Source organism: Nerophis ophidion, linkage group LG27, assembly GCF_033978795.1.
Source record: "Nerophis ophidion isolate RoL-2023_Sa linkage group LG27, RoL_Noph_v1.0, whole genome shotgun sequence".
Lineage (NCBI taxonomy): Eukaryota > Metazoa > Chordata > Actinopteri > Syngnathiformes > Syngnathidae > Nerophis > Nerophis ophidion.
The window spans coordinates 8,465,783-8,487,186 of record NC_084637.1 but is presented as its reverse complement, the minus strand read 5'-3'; the positions used below and the strand labels follow the sequence as shown (position 1 = coordinate 8,487,186).

The following is a 21,404-nucleotide window of genomic DNA, read 5'->3' as shown; positions in this document are numbered from 1 at the left end:
AAACCCTGCAACGATATATTATTGAGAAGAGTGAGAATGTGGCAAGGCCACGCCGTCACCGTCTCGAACGAGAAAAAGTTAACCGTCGACATTCTCTCGTCAAAAACTGGTCTATGAAAGTTCAATGTTACTTCACGACGAGGCAAAGGAACCGAATTAGTCAAACAGTAGTCGCTCTGTTAATAATTGTTTCATCATCTCGTGAACTACATCTTGAAGTGTCAAAGTCCTGCTAGGGGAAAAAAAAATCAAGATGGTTTCCGTGGCGACAAAATGTTTCCTTCATCAGGGCTGAGGCATAATTCTTAATAATGTTTGAATAAAAAAAAAATTTAAATTCCTTAATATTTTGTTGCATATCCGTAACCAAAAGTTGAGTATTTCACATCCCTTTCATGTGCCTCACTTTTTTTTATTCCAAACTCATTGGCAGTCATTGGTTGTGTTTATTTAGCTAAACAAATACTAGAAGCAGCAGAGCGACAAAGTTGGCTTCCCTGCTGGTAAATGTCACGCAAACGAGCTGTCTTTCAGCACAGGAAACGTTCTTTGGGGGGCGAACGCTGATTCGCTTTGGCAGCCGATATCATTTTCTGACAGCCGTAGACCACGGCGCTTACAGTCTGGCCCACGCGTTTCACTTTTTTAATCAGTAGCAGACACTTTTACTCAAAAGTCTGCTTGGACTAGCGTAGTTTTGGGAGTATAAGTTGCACCTGGCGAATATGCATAATACAGAAGAAAAAAAACATATATAAGTCGCATTTTTGGGGGAAATTTATTTGATAAAACCCAACACCAAGAATAGACATTTGAAAGGCATTTTAAAATAAATAAAGAATAGTGAACAACAAGCTGAATAAAGTGTACGTTATATGACGCATGAATAACCAACTGAAAAGGTGCCTTGGGTACTGATTAATGCAAAGCATTAATTAGTACCCAAGTACCCAAGTACCCAAGTACCCAAGTACCCAAGTACCCATTAATGCAAAGTTTGATACACACTTAAATAAATTGCCAGAAATAGCCAATTTGCTCAATCTACCTTTAATAAATAAATCTATAGATGTATTAAAAAAATGGGTATTTCCGTCTGTCATTCCGTCGTACATTTTTTTTCCTTTTACGGAAAGTTTTTTGTAGGGAATAAATGATGAAAAAAACACTTAATTGAAGGGTTTAAAGGAAGAGAAAACACACAAAAAAATGAAAATGACATTTTGAAACATAGTTTATCTTCAATTTCGACCCTTTAAAATTCAAAATTCAACAGAAAAAATTAAGAAAAAAACTAGCTAATTTGAATCTTTTTGAAAAAATTAAAAAAAAAGAATTTATGGAACATCATTAGTAATTTTTCTAGGTTGAGATACATTTTTGAATTTTGATGACATGTTTAAATAGGTTAAAATCCACTCTGCACTTTGTTAGAATATATAACAAATTGGACCAAGCTATATTTCTAACAAAAACAAATCATTATTTCTTCTCGATTTTCCAGAACAAAAACTTTAAAAGAAATTCAAAAGACTTTCAAATAAGATTTCGATTTGATTCTACAGATTTTCTAGATTTGCCTGAATAATTTTTTTGAATTTGAATCATAATAAGTTTGAAGAAATATTTCGCAAATATTCTTCGTCGAAAAAAAAGAAGCAAAAATGAAGAATTCAATTAAAATGTATTTATTAATCTTTACAATAAAAAAAATAAATAAAATACTTGAACATTGATTTAAATTGTCAGGAAAGAAGAGGAAGGAATTTAAAAGGTAAAAAGGTATATGTGTTTAAAAATCCTAAAATCATTTTTAAGCTTGTATTTTTCCTCTAAAATTGTCTTTCTGAAAGTTATAAGAAGCAAAGTAAAAAAAATAAATGAATTTATTTAAACAAGTGAAGACCAAGTCTTTAAAATATTTTCTTGGATTTTCAAATTCTATTGGAGTTTTGTCTCTCTTAGAATTAAAAATGTTGAGCAAATCGAGACCAGCTTGCTAGTAAATACATAAAATTTGAAAAATAGAGGCGGCTCACTGGTAAGTGCTGCTATTTGAGCTATTTTTAGCGGGCGACTCATCTGGTCCTTACGGGCTACCTGGAGCCCGCCGGCACCGCGTTGGTGACCCCTGGTAAAGAACATGCTATATGTTTACCAAACAATCTGTCACTCCTAATTGCTAAATCCGATGAAATCTTATACGTCCACAAAACATTTTTCTTTTCAGATTTCTGCATGTTTACATTTTCAGACTATTTTGTTACTTTTTTAAGAAATTTCTTACGTCTTCCTCATTTTTGCATCTCAGCTTAAAGAGGTTGTTTAATGATCAATTTGATTTTACAGTGTTTTTTACATTGTTTTCCATGTTTGCGTTGACTTTATCTTTCTTTTCTAGTCTCTTATGTGAATGAGCTAAATAATATTATTTGATATTTTACATTAATGTGTTAATAATTTCACACTTAAGTCGCTCCTGAGTACAAGTTGCACCCCCGGCCAAACTGTGAAAAAAAACTGCAACTTATAGTCCGAAAAATACGGTAATTTTTTGTATTGCGTTGAATTCCCCAACACACAACATTATTTTGCCTTGTCATCGAGTTCCCTCTGAAGGACATAAGAGGATGTTTTTTTTTAATCTTCCAAATAGATCATGAATACAAAAAAAATAATAATCCCTCCTGTCTTTTCATCCATAGGACGATCACAAGCTCACCTTGGATGAACTTCATAGGAAGTACGGAACCGACCTCACCAGGGTGAGTACTCTGACATTTCTGGTTTTGCAAATGCAAACATTTTCCTTTTTGACTGACACTTTTAAATGAGGCGTTCATATAACAATGTTTATAATTGTGCTTGTAGTTTGCGGTGGTACAGAACTCTGAGATATTTCCACACTGCAAAAAGTCGGTCTTCAAAAACAAGGAAGAAAAAATACAAAAATTGAACTAAGCAAAATTATCTACCAATAGAACAAGAAAATGTGGCTTGTCAAGACTTTCCAAAACAAGTCAAATTAGCTAACCTCAATGAACCCCAAAATACCTTAAAATAAGTATATTCTCACTAATAACAAGTGCACTTTTCTTGGTAGAAAAAACAAATATGAGACCTTTTTTTCCCAGTATTTTGAAAAATATTCTTAAATTAAGTAAATGTTAGTGCCATTATCTTGACATAATGATATGTGCTCGGCATTACATTTCTTGAAACCAGCAAACTTATACTAAAAACTAGTTTATTTTTCTTAATAGAAAGGCAACAAGGCAACCGCTCGTGTGTATATATATATATATATATATACGTATATATAATATATATACATAGACATATGTATATATATATGTTATGTATGTATATATATGTGTGTATATATGTATACATATATATATATGTGTGTGTATATATATATATATATATATATATATGTGTATATATATATATATATATGTATATATATATATATATATGTGTGTGTATATATATATATATATGTGTATATATATATATATATATATATATATATCTTTATATGTGTGTGTATATATATATATAATATATATGTGTGTGTGTATATAAATATATATATATGTGTATATATATATAATTTTTCTATATATATATATATGTGTGTATATATATAATATATATATATATATATATATATTTTTTTTTTTTTTTTTTTTTTTTTTTAATTGTGATTTTGAAGAATTTATATGAATGTGCATGAACTATTTCTGTTCAAAATTGTCAGTTTACTGTACTGTGCCAACTGTACTACAATAAGAGTACATCTTTTCTATTGTTTCATTGAAAATAAAACAGCAAAGACCATTTGGCTGTCATCTGTTTTTAATATGAGACAATTGTGTCAAAAGTCATGATTTTTATTTCATGCTTGATATAAGAAATTATTACTTTAAAAAAGCAGTTTTATACTTGTGAGTGTTAATGACACAGTTTTGCAACAGTTGATATTCTCGTTTCAAGCATGTTTTACTCAATATAGGTCATCAAATCTCAGCAACAAGCTGTAATATCTTACTGAGATCATTTAGGACCAAAACCCTTAAAACAAGTAAAATACTCTAACTAAATCTGCTTGGTGAGAAGAATTATTTTATCAGACAGAAAATAAGCAAATATCACCCTTATTTGAGATATTAAATTTTACTTAGATTCTAGTTTTTGCAGTGTAATCAGGCCGACTAGTGTTCAGCCGCTAAATAATGTGTCTCGGGTATGGAATAAATCATTAATGTAACCGTCCGTGTCAACTCCATCCATCCATCCATCCATTTTTCTACCGCTTATCCCTACTGGGGTCGCGGGGGGTTGCATTCGGGCAGTAGGTGGGGGACAAGTCGCCACCTCATTACAGGACCAACACAGATAGACGGACAACATTCACACACTATGGCCAATTTAGTGTTGCCAATCAACTTATCCCCGGAAGCCGGAGTACCCGGAAGGTCACGGGGAGAACATGCAAACTACACACAGAAAAATCCTAAACCCAGGATTGAACTCAGGACTATTCAGGACCTTCGTATTGTGAGGCACATTCACTAACCCCTGTTTGTGTGTGACTGCAGCCAGGCACGTAAGAAAACCCTCGTCTCCATGGCAACGTTTCTGACGCTTCCCCTCATTTGCCGCTTTTACACCAATGCAGGGGTAGGCAACCCAGAACGTTGAAAGAGCCATTTTGGACCCAAATAGCACAACACTGTCAAGCGCCATTCATATAAAACTCGCGGCCTGCACTAACATTAAACTTTTATATTAGGGTGGGGGCCGCAAAATAAGGTCTCCATGGCAACGTTTCTGATGCTTTCACTCATTTGTCGCTTTTCCACCAATGCAGGGGTAGGCAACCCAGAACGTTGAAAAAACCATTTTGGACCCAAATAACACAACACTGCCATGCGCCATTCATATAAAACTTGCGGCCTGCACTAACATTAAACTTTCATATTAATGTGGGGGCCGCAAAATAACGGCGGGCCACATGTCTGAGACCCCTGGCTTAAGCACACACTTCACTTCCATCCATCCATCCATTCCTACCACTTATCCCTTTTGGGGTTATGGCGGGTGCTGGAGCCTTTCTCAGCTGCATTCGGGCAGAAGGCGGCATACACCCTGGACAAGTCGCCACTTCATGACAGGGCCAACACAGATAGACAGACAACATTCTCACACAGTAGGGCCAAATTAGTGTTGCCAATCAACCTTTACCCAGAAGGGAACCCACGCAGTCACAGGGAGAACATGCAAACTCCATACAGAAATATCCCGAGCCCGGGATTAAACTCAGGACTACTCAGGAACTTCGTATTGTGAGGCACATGCACTAACCCCTGTGACACCGTGTTGCTGTCAATTCCTACTAAGAAAAATTGTTGATTAGTAAGATGTGCCTAATGTTGTAGGAAGTGATACATGGAGCAATGTTGTGGTCGTGATAGATTTCGCACGATATCAACTTGTAAAATGTGAATTGTGAATGATTTTTATATAGCGCTTTTCTCTAGTGACTCAAAGCGCTTTACATAGTGAAGCCCAATATCTAAGTTACATTTAAACCAGTGTGGGTGGCACTGGGAGCAGGTGGGTAAAGTGTCTTGCCCAAGGACACAACGGCAGTGACTAGGATGGCGGAAGCGGGAATCGAACCTGCAACCCTCAAGTTGCTGGCACGGCCACTCTACCAACCGAGCTATACCGCCCCTATCAAAGCTATTCGCACGGTTTGTCACTTCTGTCATTCATGCGTAATTTATACACCGCAAAAACGGAAATCCCAGTGGCTTGTTGTATTTTTTGAAATTTTTTTCTAAATTTTACCGGTCTTGGAATATCCCTTAAAAAAGCTTTAAAGTGCTTGATTTTCGCTATTTGTGATGCGACTATCCATTTCCCTGTGACGTCACACAGTGCTGCCAATGTAAACAAACAATGGGAATACCACAGCAAGATATAGCGACATTAGCTCGGATTCAAACTCGGATTTCAGCGATTTAAGCGATTCAACAGATTACGCATGTATTGAAACAGACGGTTGGAGTATGAAAATATTGAAGAAGAAACTGAAGCTATTGAGCGAATAGCTATTGACGCTATTCATAGCCATAGCATGGCCAAATAGCTGCGTTAGCATCGCCGGTAAAATGTGCGGACCAAACGATCAGGACTTTCGCATCTTTTGACACTGGAGCAACTTAAATCCGTCGATTGGTAAGTGTTTGTTTCGCATTAAATGTGGGTGGAAGGAAACGTAATATAGTTGCAAATGCATCTACAGGTTATCCATACATCTCTGTGCCATGTCTGCTTTAGCACCGCCGGTAAATAGCATGTTAGCATCGATTAGCGTAGCATGTTAGCATTGATTAGCTGGCAGTCAACATCAACAAAACTCACCTTTGTGATTTCATTGACTTTATAGTTGCAAATGCATCTGCAGGTTATCCATACATCTCTGTGCCATGTCTGTCTTAGCATCGCCGGTCAAATGTGGAGACACTCTGGCACATTCAATGGGGGTCTGGCGGCAGACACTTTGGCATCTTCGGGCCAGTGGTGCAACTTGAATCCCTCCCTGTTAGTGTTGTTACACCCTCCGACAACACACCGACGAGGCATGATGTCTCTAAGGTTCCAAAAAATAGTCAAAAAAACAGAAAATAACAGAGCTGAGACCCGGTGTTTGTAATGTGTTGAAAATGAAAATGGCGGCTGTGTTACCTCGGCGACGTCACATTCTGACGTCATCGCCTCCAGCGCGATAAACAGAAAGGCGTTTTTTCACCAAAATTCACCCATTTAGAGTTCGGAAATCGGTTAAAAAAATAGATGGTCTTTTTTCTGCACCATCAAGGTATATATTGACGCTTACATAGGTCTGGTGATAATGTTCCCCTCTAAGATCTAAAATAAGGGTAATATTTGCTTATTTTCTGTCTGATAAGATAATTCTTCTCACTAAGCAGATTTTATGTTAGTGTGTTTTACTCGTTTTAAGGGTTTTGGTCCTAAAAGATCTCAGTAAGATATTACAGCTTGTTGCTGAGATTTTATTGACTTGAAACTAGAATATCAAATGTTGCAAAGCTGTGTCATCAACACTCACAAGTAGAAAAGCACTTTTTTTAAAGTAATAATTTCTTACTTCAAAAACAAAAAAAATCATGATGTATGCATATCATTATGTCAAAATAATGGCACTAACATTTACTTAATTTAAGAATATTTTTCAACATATTGAGCAAAAAGGTCTCATTTTAATTAGTGGGAATATACTTATTTTAAAGTATTTATGGGTTCATTGAGGTTAGCTAATTTGACTTGTTTTGGAAATTTTCTTGTTCTATTGGCAGATAATTTTGCTTAGTTCAAAAAAACCACCACTCGTTTTTGTATTTTTTTTTCATGTTTTTGAACACTGACTTTTTGCAGTGTATCCTTCATATAATGTAGATGATTATTGTTTTCAACTGATCAGTTTATGTATGATGGCGAAGACATCCTCAGCATGAGGGTCACACGGCTGAGGACACACGATATCGAGTTACAACGCACAAAACAGCCTCACACACATCAAGGGCTTGACTGATACTGATTATCTTCCTGAGACCTGATCTGCCTGAGTTTGGCCCTAAACAAAGTATTCATTCTCATTGACGCTGTCAACCTTTTTTTTTTTTTTACTCCCTGAGAATGTGTGACCTTGACTTTGTTCGAGTACAGAGTGTTCACTGAAAACTCCGATACAAAGTCTTCTTTGACTTTATCACGCATTTTCTTTTACAAGCCCATTAGAGCCGCAACATCTTATCATTTTTCATTTTAATTAAATTTGAATCCGCCTCCTAAAGAGCTGCTTCTCTCCAAAGTACAAACCCTGTTTCCATATGAGTTGGGAAATTGTGTTAGATGTAAATATAAACGGAATACGATGTTTTGAAAATAATTTTCAAACCATATTCAGTTGAATATGCTTCAAAGACAAGATATTTGATGTTCAAACTGATAAGAATTTTTTGCACATAATCATTAACTTTAGAATTTGATGCCAGCAACATGAAACAAAGAAGTTGGGAAAGGGGGCAATAAATACTGATAAAGTTGAGGAATGCTCATCAAACACTTATTTGGAACATCCCACAGGTGTGCAGGCTAATTGTTGCAATTGACTGATGCAAAGTGGAAAAGTGTTCTGTGGTCTGACGAGTCCACATTTCCAATTGTTTTTGGAAATATTCGACATTGTGTCATCCGGACCAAAGGGGAAGCGAACCATCCAGACTGTTATCGACGCAAAGTTCAAAAGCCAGCATCTGTGATGGTATGAGGGTGTATTAGTGCCCAAGGCATGGGTAACTTACACATCTGTGAAGGCACCATTAATGCTGAAAGGTACATACAAGTTTTGGAACAACATATGCTGCCATCTAAGCGCCATCTTTTTCATGGACGCCCCTGCTTATTTCAGCAAGACAATGCCAAGCCACATCGAAAATGTGTGGCGCATTATGAAGCGTAAAATACGACAGCGGAGACCCCGGACTGTTGAACGACTGAAGCTCTACATAAAACAAGAATGGGAAAGAATTCCACTTTCAAAGCTTCAACAATTAGTTTCCTCAGTTCCCAAACATTTATTGAGTGTTGTTAAAAGAAAAGGTGATGTAAGACAGTGGTGAACATGCCCTTTCCCAACTACTTTGGCACGTGTTGCAGCCATGAAATTCTAAGTTAATTATTATTTGCAAATGACAAATAATATGTAGAGCTTCAGTCGTTCAACAGTCCGGGGTCTCCGCTGTCGTATTTTACGCTTCATAATGCGCCACACATTTTCGATGAGAGACTGGTCTGGACTGCAGGCGGACCAGGAAAGTGCCCGCACTCTTTTTTTACGAAGCCACGCTGTTGTAACACGTGTTGAATGTGGCTTGGCATTGTCTTGCTGAAATAAGCAGGGGCGTCCATGAAAAAGACGGCGCTTAGATGGCAGCACATGTTGTTCCATTTCAGCATTAATGGTGCCTTCACAGATGTGTAAGTTACCCATGCCTTGGGCACTAATGCACCCCCATACCATCACAGATGCTGGCTTTTGAACTTTGCGTCGATAACAGTCTGGATGGTTCGCTTCCCCTTCCCGATGTCGGATATTTCCAAAAACAATTTGAAATGTGGACTCGTCAAGACCACAGAACACTTTTCCACTTTGCATCAGTCCATCTTGGATGATCTCGGGCCCAGAGAAGCCGGCGGCGTTTCTGGATGTTGTTGATAAATGGCTTTCGCTTTGCATAGTAGAGCTTTAACTTGCACTAAGTAAAGATAATTATTATTTGCAAAAAAAAAAAAAAAGTTTATGAGTTTGAACATCAAATATCTTGTCTTTGTATTGCATTCAATTGAATATGGGTTGAAAAGGATTTGCAAATCATTGTATTTTGTGTATATTTACATCTAACACAATTTCCCAACGGGGTTTGTACACTCACTTGCGTATTTCATTCCTGTGCAGGGTCTGACTGCCACCAGAGCAAAGGAGGTGCTGGCCCGTGATGGCCCGAATGCTCTCACCCCTCCACCCACTACACCCGAGTGGGTCAAGTTCTGCAGACAGGTAAACTTGATTTCCAATTGCATTCATTAATGAAATAATAAATAATGTTCATTCTGAGGCCTAAATGTCTCCTTTCCAGCTTTTTGGCGGTTTCTCCATGCTTCTCTGGATCGGCGCCGTCCTCTGCTTCATCGCATACGGAATCCAGGCGTCCTATGAAGACGAACCCCAGAATGATAACGTAAGGCAGCATTTGCGAGTGTGTACTGGGCAGCGTGTGTGAATCAGTCTTCTTCTTTTAGTTGTACCTTGGCGTTGTGCTCTCTGCCGTCGTCATCATCACCGGCTGCTTCTCCTATTACCAAGAGGCCAAGAGCTCCAAGATCATGGAGTCGTTCAAAAACCTGGTCCCACAGGTAAGCTTCTGCAAACCCGAGCATGCAACGAAGCAACAGAGACTCTAAATCGAGGTCGGGAACCTTTTTGTCTGAGAGAGCCAAGAAGCCAAATATTTGAAAATGTATTTCCCTAAGAGCCATATAATATTTTTTTTAACACTGAACACAACTAAACGCGTGCATTTTTAAGTAAGACCAACATTTCATGTCTCTTATTCTTTCTAAAAACATTGTTATTCTGAAGCTAAATGTGGAGGGGGTGTGGCCTTCGGGCCTGCAGCGAAGCAGGGTGTTGCCAGGACCGGCCTCGAAATCAGCGACAGATGCGTAGATGGCCCAGCCGGGCCTTGTTATCTAATCACTTGTCGCTCTGTTTAGAAGCAGCAGCTAGGAGGAGAGACGGGGTCGGGGCTGGAGCCAGAGTGCGAGCGAGAACGAAAGAGAAAAAGACAAATGCTGGAAAGCAACTGAGAGACTTACTGAAAAATAAAACAATATTGTAACCCTGAAACAGGCTCTCATGTCGGTGCTTGGTGGTCTGAAGAACCCCCAGGAGGGCAAGCCCCACACCTACCAATGATGAATAACTTACTTCTTACCATTAACGCAACTTCTTGAACATTAAAATGCATGAGAATGTTTTATATTTTGAACGTTATTTTTCATTATAATTGGAATTATTCATTACTTATCGTGTTAAGCAGCGTCAGCTCAGATTTATCCAAGAGCCATCAAAAGAGCCACATCTGGCTCGCGAGCCATAAGTTCCCTACCCCTGCTCTAAATATTGTGTATGTCGCTCATTATTCTGTAGCAAGCTTTGGTTATTCGTGACGGAGAGAAGAACAGCATTAACGCTGAGGACGTGGTGGCTGGAGACCTGGTGGAGGTGAAAGGCGGTGACAGGATCCCTGCTGATCTGCGAATCATCTCCGCCAATGGTTGCAAGGTCATTTCCTCAGAAATCATCCCATAAAAACGAACATATGTTTGGACTCCTAATTTTCCTTCTCTGTATTTGCAGGTGGACAACTCTTCTTTGACGGGTGAATCCGAGCCACAGACCCGTACTCCAGATTTCTCCAATGACAACCCACTGGAGACCAGGAACATTGCTTTTTTCTCTACCAACTGTGTTGAAGGTATTCATTGTAAAAAAAAAAAAAAAATTAATTACAAATCCCGTTTCAATATGAGTTGGGAAATTGTTAGATGTAAATATAAACAGAATACAATGATTTGCAAATCCTTTTCAACCCATATTCAATTGAATGCACTACAAAGACAAGATATCTGATGTTCAAACTCATAAACTTGATTTTTTTTTTAGAATTTCATGGCTGCAACACAGGCCAAAGTAGTTGGGAAAGGGCATGTTCACCACTGTGTTACATCACCTTTTCTTTTAACAACACTCAATAAACGTTTGGGAACTGAGGAAACTAATTGTTGAAGCTTTGAAAGTGGAATTATTTCCCATTCTTGTTTTATGTAGAGCTTCAGCCGTTCAAGTGAAGTGAATTATATTTATATAGCGCTTTTCTCTAGTGACTCAAAGCGCTTTACATAGTGAAACCCAATATCTAAGTTACATTTAAACCAGTGTGGGTGGCACTGGGAGCAGGTGGGTAAAGTGTCTTGCCCAAGGACACAACGGCAGTGACTAAGATGGCAGAAGCGGGAATCGGAACCTGCAACCCTCAAGTTGCTGGCATGGACACTTTACCAACCGAGCTATGCCGCCCCAACAGTTCGGGGTCTCCGCTGTCGTATTTTACGCTTCATAATGCGCCACACATTTTCGATGGGAGACACGTCTGGACTGCAGGCGGCCCAGGAAAGTACCTGCACTCTTTTTTTACGAAGCCACGCTGTTGTAACACGTGTTGAATGTGGCTTGGCATTGTCTTGCTGAAATAAGCAGGGGCGTCCATGAAAATGACGGCGCTTAGATGGCAGCATATGTTGTTCCAAAACCTGTATGTACCTGGTGCCTTCACAGATGTGTAAGTTACCCATACCTTGGGCACTAATGCACCCCCATACCATCACAGATGCTGGGTTTTGAACTTTGCGTCGATAACAGTCTGGATAGTTCACTTCCCCTTTGGTCCGGATGACACGATGTCGGATTTTTCCAAAAATAATTTGAAATGTGGATTCGTCTACCACAGAATACTTTTCCACTTTGCATTAGTCCATCTGTGATGATCTCGGGCCCAGAGAAGCCGGCGGCGTTTCTGGATGTTGTTGATAAATGGCTTTCGCTTTGCGTAATAGAGCTTTAGCTTGCACTTACACATGTAGCGACCAACTGTATTTAGTGACAGTGGTTTTCTGAAGTGTTCCTGAGCCCATGTGGTGATGTCCTTTACAGATTGATGTCGGTTTGTGATACAGTGTTGGTTTCCGGCCGTGGAGTGATTTCTCCAGATTCTCTGAACCTGTTGATGATATTACGGACCGTAGATGTTGAAATCCCTAAATTTCTTGCAATTGCACTTTGAGAAACGTTGTTCTTAAACCGTTTGACTATTTGCTCACGCAGTTGTGGACAAAGGGGTGTACCTCGCCCCATCCTTTCTTGTGAAAGACTGAGCATTTTTGGGGAAGCTGTTTTTATACCCAATCATGGCACCCACCTGTTCCCAATTAGCCTGCACACCTGTGGGATGTTCCAAATGAGTGTTTGATGAGCATTCCTCAACTTTATCGGTATTTTTTGCCACCTTTCCCAACTTCTTTGTCACATGTTGCTGGCATCAAATTCCAAAGTTAATGATTATTTGCAAATAAAATATTTATCAGTTTGAACATCAACTATGTTGTCTTTGTAGCATATTCAACTGAATATGGGTTGAAAATTATTTGCAAATCTAACACAATTTCCCAACTCATATCGAAACAGGGTTTGTGTTACGTTTTTTAATTAATAATCACCTTGGAAAAACTTTTTCTAGGCACGGCCAAAGGAATCGTCATCAACACCGGAGACCGCACCGTCATGGGTCGCATCGCCACACTGGCTTCCAGCTTGGAAGGCGGAAAAACTCCCATCGCCGTTGAGATTGAGCACTTTATCCACATCATCACTGGTGTGGCCGTATTCCTGGGCGTGTCTTTCTTCATTCTCTCCCTTATACTTGGGTACGGGTGGCTGGAGGCGGTCATCTTCCTTATTGGAATCATCGTTGCCAACGTTCCAGAGGGTCTACTGGCAACCGTCACCGTGAGCTTTGCCGTTCAGTTCTCAATTCCAAACACTCTCTTGATTGCCAGCATAACACTGATTGTCTCCAGGTATGTCTGACTCTGACTGCCAAGCGTATGGCCAAGAAGAACTGTTTAGTAAAGAACCTGGAAGCCGTTGAGACGCTGGGGTCCACGTCCACCATCTGTTCGGATAAAACCGGCACCTTGACCCAAAACAGGATGACAGTGGCGCACATGTGGTTCGACAACCAGATTCACGAGGCTGACACCACCGAGAACCAGAGCGGCACATCCTTTGACAGGAGCTCTGATACCTGGTCTGCCCTATCCAGAATTGCTGGGCTCTGTAACCGAGCTGTCTTCCTGGCCGAGCAAGGCAACGTTCCAATTCTGAAGGTATCAACTTCTATAGAAACCTTGAGATCATCAGGCACTGAACGTTTTGGTCTATTTCCATCCATCCATCCATCATCTTCCGCTTATCCGAGGTCGGGTCGCGGGGGCAGCAGCCTAAGCAGGGAAGCCCAGACTTCCCTATCTCCAGCCACTTCGTCTAGCTCTTCCCGGGGGATCCCGAGGCGTTCCCAGGCCAGCCGGGAGACATAGTCTTCCCAACGTGTCCTGGGTCTTCCCCGTGGCCTCCTACCAGCTGGACGTGCCCTAAACACATCCCTAGGGAGGCGTTCGGGTGGCATCCTGACCAGATGCCCGAACCACCTCATCTGGCTCCTCTCGATGTGGAGGAGCAGCGGCTTTACGTTGAGCTCCTCCCGGATGGCAGAGCTTCTCACCCTATCTCTAAGGGAGAGCCCCGCCACACGGCGGAGGAAACTCATTTCGGCCGCTTGTACCCGTGATCTTATCCTTTCGGTCATGACCCAAAGCTCATGACCATAGGTGAGGATGGGAACGTAGATCGACCGGTAAATTGAGAGCTTTGCCTTCCGGCTCAGCTCCTTCTTCACCACAACGGATCGATACAACGTCCGCATTACTGAAGACGCCGCACCGATCCGCCTGTCGATCTCACGATCCACTCTTCCCCCACTCGTGAACAAGACTCCTAGGTACTTGAACTCCTCCACTTGGGGCAGGGTCTCCTCCCCAACCCGGAGATGGCACTCCACCCTTTTCCGGGCGAGAACCATGGACTCGGACTTGGAGGTGCTGATTCTCATTCCGGTCTATTTCCCATCTATTTAACTGCAACAATCAATCAATCAATCAATGTTTACTTATATAGCCCTAAATCACTAGTGTCTCAAAGGGCTGCACAAACCACCACGACATCCTTGGTAGGCCCACATAACTACCGCATTCTTTATTTTCATGTCTCATTCAGCAAAAAAATCTCAAATTCCATTCTGTTTTTAAGGCGGTCTGCCTTAACGTTTTTAGCTTTCAATCATTATTGTGAGGTTTTGTATTAATGTTCCTAAAAATAGATACCCCGGACACACTGTATTTTTATCTAAATCCGTCCCACCGATTAAAATAATTGCCCAGGCCTGCTACACAGCCTTTATTTTTTGGCAGATAATGTGGACCAATGAGCATTCATGAAACTATATCCCTGAGGCGTTCTTAAGTGAGTACACTGATTTTTCCTGACTTCCAATCGACAGAGGGACGTCGCCGGTGATGCTTCTGAGGCTGCCTTGCTCAAATGTATTGAGTTGTGCTGTGGATCTGTCAAGGGCATGCGAGAAAAATATTCCAAGCTTGCTGAAATACCCTTCAACTCTACCAACAAGTACCAGGTAAACAGCAGAAAACCACTCACAGAAACTGCTCACTTGTGCTCTCTTGTGTTCAAATTATTCATAACTTCATCATTGGGCATATTTCTTACAAACCCCGTTTCCATATAAGTTGGGAAATTGTGTTAGATGTAAATATAAACAGAATACAATGATTTGCAAATAATTTTCAACCCATATTCAGTTGAATATGCTACAAAGACAACATATTTGATGTTCAAACTGATAAACATTTTTTTTTTTGCAAATAATCATTAACTGTAGAATTTGATGCCAGCAAAACGTGACAAAGAAGTTGGGAAAGGTGGCAATAAATACTGATAAAGTTAAGGAATGCTCATCAAACACTTATTTGGAACATCCCACAAGGTGTGCAGGCTAATTGGGAACAGGTGGGTGCCATGATTGGGTATAAAAACAACTTTCCAAAAAATGCTCAGTCTTTCACAAGAAAGGATGGGGTGAGGTACACCCCTTTGTCCACAACTGCGTGAGCAAATAGTCAAAACAGTTTAAGAACAACGTTTCTCAAAGTGCAATCGCAAGAAATTTAGGGATTTCAACATCTACGGTCCATCACAAGGTTCAGAGAATCTGGAGAAATCACTCCACGTAAGCGGCATGGCCGGAAACCAACATTGAATGACCGTGACCTCCGATCCCTGTATCAAAAACCGACATCAATCTGTAAAGGATATCACCACATGGGCTCAGGAACCCTTCAGAAAACCACTGTCACTAAATACAGTTTGTCGCTACATCTGTGAGTGCAAGTTAAAGCTCTACTATGCAAAGCGAAAGCCATTTATCAACAACATCCAGAAACGCCGCCGGCTTCTCTTGGCGCGAGATCGTCTAAAATGGACTGATGCAAAGTGGAAAACTGTTCTGTGGTCTGACGAGTGCAAATTTCAAATTATTTTTGGAAATATTCGACATTGTGTCATCCGGACCAAAGGGGGAAGCAAAGTATCCAGACTGTTATCGACGCAAAGTTAAAAAACTAGCATCTGTGATGGTATGGGGGTGCATTAGTGCCCAAGGCATGGGTAACTTACACATCTGGGAAGGCACCATTAATGCTGAAAGGTACATACAGGTTTTGGGACAACAAATGCTGCCATCTAAGCGCCTTCTTTTTCATGGACGCCTCTTCTTATTTCAGCAAGACAATGCCAAGCCACATTCAGCACGTGTTACAACAGCGTGGCTTCGTAAAAACAACAGTGCGGGTACTTTCCTGGCCCGCCTGCAGTCCAGACCTGTCTCCCATCGAAAATGTGTGGCACATTATGAAGCGTAAAATACGACAGCACAGACCCCGGACTGTTGAACGACTGAAGCTCTACATAAAACAAGAATGGGAAAGAATTCCACTTTCAAAGCTTCAACAATTAGTTTCCTCAGTCCCCAAACGTTTATTGAGTGTTGTTAAAAGAAAAGGTGATGTAACACAGTGGTGAACATGCCCTTTCCCAACTACTTTGGCACGTATTGCAGCCATGAAATTCTCAGTTGATTATTATTTGCAAAAAAATAAGTGAAGTTTATGAGTTTGAACATCAAATATGTTGCCTTTGTAGCATATTCAACTGAATATGGGTTGAAAATTATTTGCGAATCATTGTATTCTGTCTATGTTTACATCTTAACACAATTTCCCAACTCATATGGAAACGGGGTTTGTATGTTGCCGGCCAACTACGACCACCAACAAGGCAAAAGGAAACTCGAGCATTTCTAAACACTGCAGTAGTTGAGATTAATTTCCCTGACTTCAACAAGCGTGTGTTTTGTTGTCAGCTCTCCGTCCATAAAAACGCAACCCCAGGAGAGACCAAGCATCTGCTGGTCATGAAAGGTGCTCCCGAGAGGATTTTGGACCGCTGCTCCACCATCCTGTTGCAGGGCAAAGAACAGCCGCTGGATGAGGAAATGAAGGATGCTTTTCAAAACGCCTATGTGGAGCTCGGAGGACTTGGAGAGAGAGTTCTGGGTAAGCACTTGTTCAATCCTAGTTTTTTTTTTTGGTCTGGGAATGACTGTAGACATAAGCTCGGTTACCCTCTGCTCCTTGTATCATCAAGTGGTGACAACGTTCAATCAATCAATGTTTACTTATATAGCCTTAAATCACTAGTGTCTCAAAGGGCTGCACAAACCACTACGACATCCTCGGTAGGCCCACATAAGGGCAAGGAAAACTCACACCCAGTGGGACGTCGGTGACAATGATGACTATGAGAACCTTGGAGAGGAGGAAAGCAATGGATGTCGAGCGGGTCTAACATGATACTGTGAAAGTTCAATCCATAATGGATCCAACACAGTCGCGAGAGTCCAGTCCAAAGCGGATCCAACACAGCAGCGAGAGTCCCGTTCACAGCGGAGCCAGCAGGAAACCATCCCAAGCGGAGGCGGATCAGCAGCGCAGAGATGCCCCCAGCCGATACACAGGCAAGCAGTACATGGCCACCGGATCGGACCGGACCCCCTCCACAAGGGAGAGTGGGACATAGAAGAAAAAGAAAAGAAACGGCAGATCAACTGGTCTAAAAAGGGAGTCTATTCAAAGGCTAGAGTATACAAATGAGTTTTAAGATGAGACTTAAATGCTTCTACTGAGGTAGCATCTCGAACTGTTACCGGGAGGTCATTCCAGAGTACTGGAGCCCGAACGGAAAACGCTCTATAGCCCGCAGACTTTTTTTGGGCTCTAGGAATCACTAATAAGCCGGAGTCTTTTGAACGCAGATTTCTTGCCGGGACATATGGTACAATACAATCGGCAAGATAGGATGGAGCTAGACCGTGTAGTATTTTATACGTAATTAGTAAAACCTTAAAGTCCCATCTTAAGTGCACAGGAAGCCAGTGCAGGTGAGCCAGTACAGGCGTAATGTGATCAAACTTTCTTGTTCTTGTCAAAATCAATCAATCAATCAATCAATGTTTATTTATATAGCCCCAAATCACAAATGTCTCAAAGGACTGCACAAATCATTACGACTACAACATCCTCGGAAGAACCCACAAAAGGGCAAGGAAAACTCACACCCAGTGGGCAGGGAGAATTCACATCCAGTGGGACGCCAGTGACAATGCTGACTATGAGAAACCTTGGAGAGGACCTCAGATGTGGGCAACCCCCCCTCTCTAGGGGACCGAAAGCAATGGATGTCGAGCGGGTCTAACATGATACTGTGAAAGTTCAATCCATAGTGGCCCCAACACAGCCGCGAGAGTTCAGTTCAAGCGGATCCAAGACAGCAGCGAGAGTCCCGTCCACAGGAAACCATCTCAAGCGGATCAGCAGCGTAGAGATGTCCCCAACAGATACAGGCGAGCGGTCCATCCTGGGTCCCCAAGAGCGGTCCATCCTGGGTCTCGACTCTGGACAGCCATCGGACCGGACCCCCTCCACAAGGGAGGGGGGGACATAGGAGAAAGAAAAGAAGCGGCAGATCAACTGGTCTAAAAAGGAGGTCTATTTAAAGGCTAGAGTATACAGATGAGTTTTAAGGTGAGACTTAAATGCTTCTACTGAGGTAGCATCTCGAACTGTTACCGGGAGGGCATTCCAGAGTACTGGAGCCCGAACGGAAAACGCTCTATAGCCCGCAGACTTTTTTTGGGCTCTAGGAATCACTAATAAGCCGCATTTTGTACCAACTGTAATCTTTTAATGCTAGACATGGGGAGACCCGAAAATAATACGTTACAGTAATCGAGACGAGGCGTAACAAACGCATGGATAATGATCTCAGCGTCTTTAGTGGACAGAATGGAGCGAATTTTAGCGATATTACGGAGATGAAAGAAGGCCGTTTTAGTTACGCTTTTAATGTGTGACTCAAAGGAGAGAGTTGGGTCGAAGATAATACCCAGATTCTTTACCGTGTCGCCTTGTTTAATTGTTTGGTTGTATATATGATATGTGTGTATGTATATGTATATATTAGGTAGATCACCTCGACCTGGTCATTTATTAAATAATTGATTAACGTTGAAAAACTTATTGGGGTGTTACCATTTAGTGGGCAATTGTAGGGAATATGTACTGTACTGTGCAATCTACTAATACAAGTTTCAATCAATCAATAAATGCCTACTGAGCCTATGGTGCTGTTTAGTTATTGTGGCTCAATTTCCCTTAATTTTTTTTTATTTTAATGTATTATTTATTTCATATATAATATTGTTTTAGTTGCTTAAGAGATATTCCTGGCTATGAATTTGCTCATTGCTATTTTTATGTTTTTGTGCATTACTTGTTGCCGTAATCATTAAACAAACAGGTTACTCATCAGTTACTCAGTACTTGAGTAGTTTTTTCACAACATATTTTTTTCTTTTACTCAAGTAAATATTTGAGTGACTACTTCTTACTTTTACTTGAGTAATACATCTCTAAAGTAGCTGTACTCTTACTTGAGTACAATTTCTGGCTACTCTACCCACCTCTGATGTTCAATAAAGAATTTAACGTAGGAGCGTACCTGAGCCCTGTGATTGATTGCTGATCTGGATGAATAGGAAATGTCTAAATGATCAACACTTCTGTAGGTTTCTGCCAGTTCAACCTGCCCGACGACCAGTACCCAGAGGGTTTTGAATTCGACACCGAAGAGGTGAACTTTCCCACTGAGAAGTTGTGCTTCGTGGGCCTCATGTCCATGATCGATCCTCCTCGTGCGGCCGTGCCGGATGCTGTTGGCAAATGCAGAAGCGCTGGAATCAAGGTAAAATTAAAACCTGAGACTTCATAAGAACACTGAAAAAAAATGAAATCTAAGTCAGATTAAATATCTCAAATAAGGGAGATATTTGCTTATTTTCTGTCTGAAAAGATAATTATTCTCACTAAGCAGATTTTATGTTAGTGTTTTACTTGTTTTAAGTGTTTTGGTCCTGAATTATCTCAGTAAGATATTACAGCAGGGTTGTCCAAAGTGCAAAATTTGCGGCCCGCAGGGTATTTTTTATTCTAAAAATACAATTAAAAAAAATACAAAACATAAAAAGCGGTATAAAAGAGCAAAGAGGTGAAATTTAACAAAAAAAAATGTTGCAATGTTGACTCTAATAACATTCCTTCTTAAAAAAAAAAATAATGAATCAACATCAACGTCATTGTGAATTATATTTTATATAGCGCTTTTCTCTAGTGACTCAAAGCGCTTTACATAGTGAAACCCAATATCTAAGTTACATTTAAACCGGTGTGGGTGGCACTGGGAGCAGGTGGGTAAAGTGTCTTGCCCAAGGACACAGCGGCAGTGACTAGGATGGCGGAAGCGGGAATTGAACCTCCAACCCTCAAGTTGCTGGCACGGCCAGTCTACCAACCGAGCTATACCGCCCATTATGAATCATTGACCTACTCAAGGCTCCAATTACGTCACATTAAATATTGCACTTTGGGATATTTTGGGGGGTAAAATGCTGCATATTTTGTGTTTGCCACAGGTTTTTGTTTCAAAACGAACAATCAAAAAACATAACATTAAAACTTAAAATTGACGGATGGATCTGAAGTTGAGCTTGAGATTATTGTGTTGAAAGTAAACAAAACCATTATAATTTCTTTTTTAACACTTTATGAATAGGACCGTTTTGGATTTCCAATAATTTTACTATGATTTTTTTTTTTTTAAGTGCCATTGCTCAAAAAATAATAATGAATTTAAATCAATGTTGTTATGACTTATTGACCCTTTTAAAGCTACACTTATTATATAATCTAAAATATTCCACTTAAAAATGTTATCGGGTGAAAATATTGCATATTTTGTCTTTTTTCTATAAAAAAATAGTTTTCTTTGACAAAAAAGAGTATACAACTTAATTTTTTTTTTAAATGTTATATTGACAGACAGACCTAATGTTGATCTATATCAGGGGAGTCGAACTCAAATACAGAGTGGGCCAAAATTTAAAACTGAACAAAGCCGCGGGCCGAGGTTGAACAAATTAACCTTTTAATAGGGACCCAAACAAATTTTGCATTGAATCTTGAACAAGCAAGGCTTACAGTTTATAAATTTATAGTGACATGCAAAATCGGGTTTCAAATAATAATAATAATTAAAAAATATCAATGGCATATCAAATAAAATGTAAATAAAAATGGAATGCCTCTTTTCGGCGGCAGGGTTGAGGTGGACGGGGTTTGGTGATAGCGGTGGGGTGTATATTGTAGCGTCCTGGAAGAGTTAGTGCTGCAAGGGGTTCTGGGTATTTGTTCTGTTCTGTTTATGTCGTGTGACAGTGTGGATGTTCTCCCAAAATGTGTCATTCTTGTTTGGTGTGAGTTCACAGTGTGGCGCATATTTGTAACAGTGTTAAAGTTGTTTATACGGCCACCCTCAGTGTGACCTGTACGGCTGTTGACCAAGTATGCCTTGCATTCACTTGTGTGTGTGTGACTGGGCCGGC

General features: G+C 40.4%; 1 protein-coding gene across 1 annotated transcript in view; it reads left to right on the top strand.

The window, feature by feature from the left end:
* LOC133544571 (sodium/potassium-transporting ATPase subunit alpha-1) overlaps positions 1 to 21,404 on the top strand; it is a 55,291-nt gene that overhangs the window by 10,132 nt on the left and 23,755 nt on the right. Inside the window, exons 3-13 of the mRNA XM_061890053.1 lie at positions 2,706 to 2,765; positions 9,554 to 9,655; positions 9,735 to 9,836; positions 9,898 to 10,011; positions 10,808 to 10,942; positions 11,018 to 11,135; positions 12,954 to 13,222; positions 13,294 to 13,602; positions 14,832 to 14,966; positions 16,770 to 16,962; positions 19,533 to 19,708. Of these exons, the coding sequence (XP_061746037.1) occupies positions 2,706 to 2,765; positions 9,554 to 9,655; positions 9,735 to 9,836; positions 9,898 to 10,011; positions 10,808 to 10,942; positions 11,018 to 11,135; positions 12,954 to 13,222; positions 13,294 to 13,602; positions 14,832 to 14,966; positions 16,770 to 16,962; positions 19,533 to 19,708 (1,713 nt within the window). The remainder of the gene's footprint in view (positions 1 to 2,705; positions 2,766 to 9,553; positions 9,656 to 9,734; positions 9,837 to 9,897; positions 10,012 to 10,807; positions 10,943 to 11,017; positions 11,136 to 12,953; positions 13,223 to 13,293; positions 13,603 to 14,831; positions 14,967 to 16,769; positions 16,963 to 19,532; positions 19,709 to 21,404) is intronic.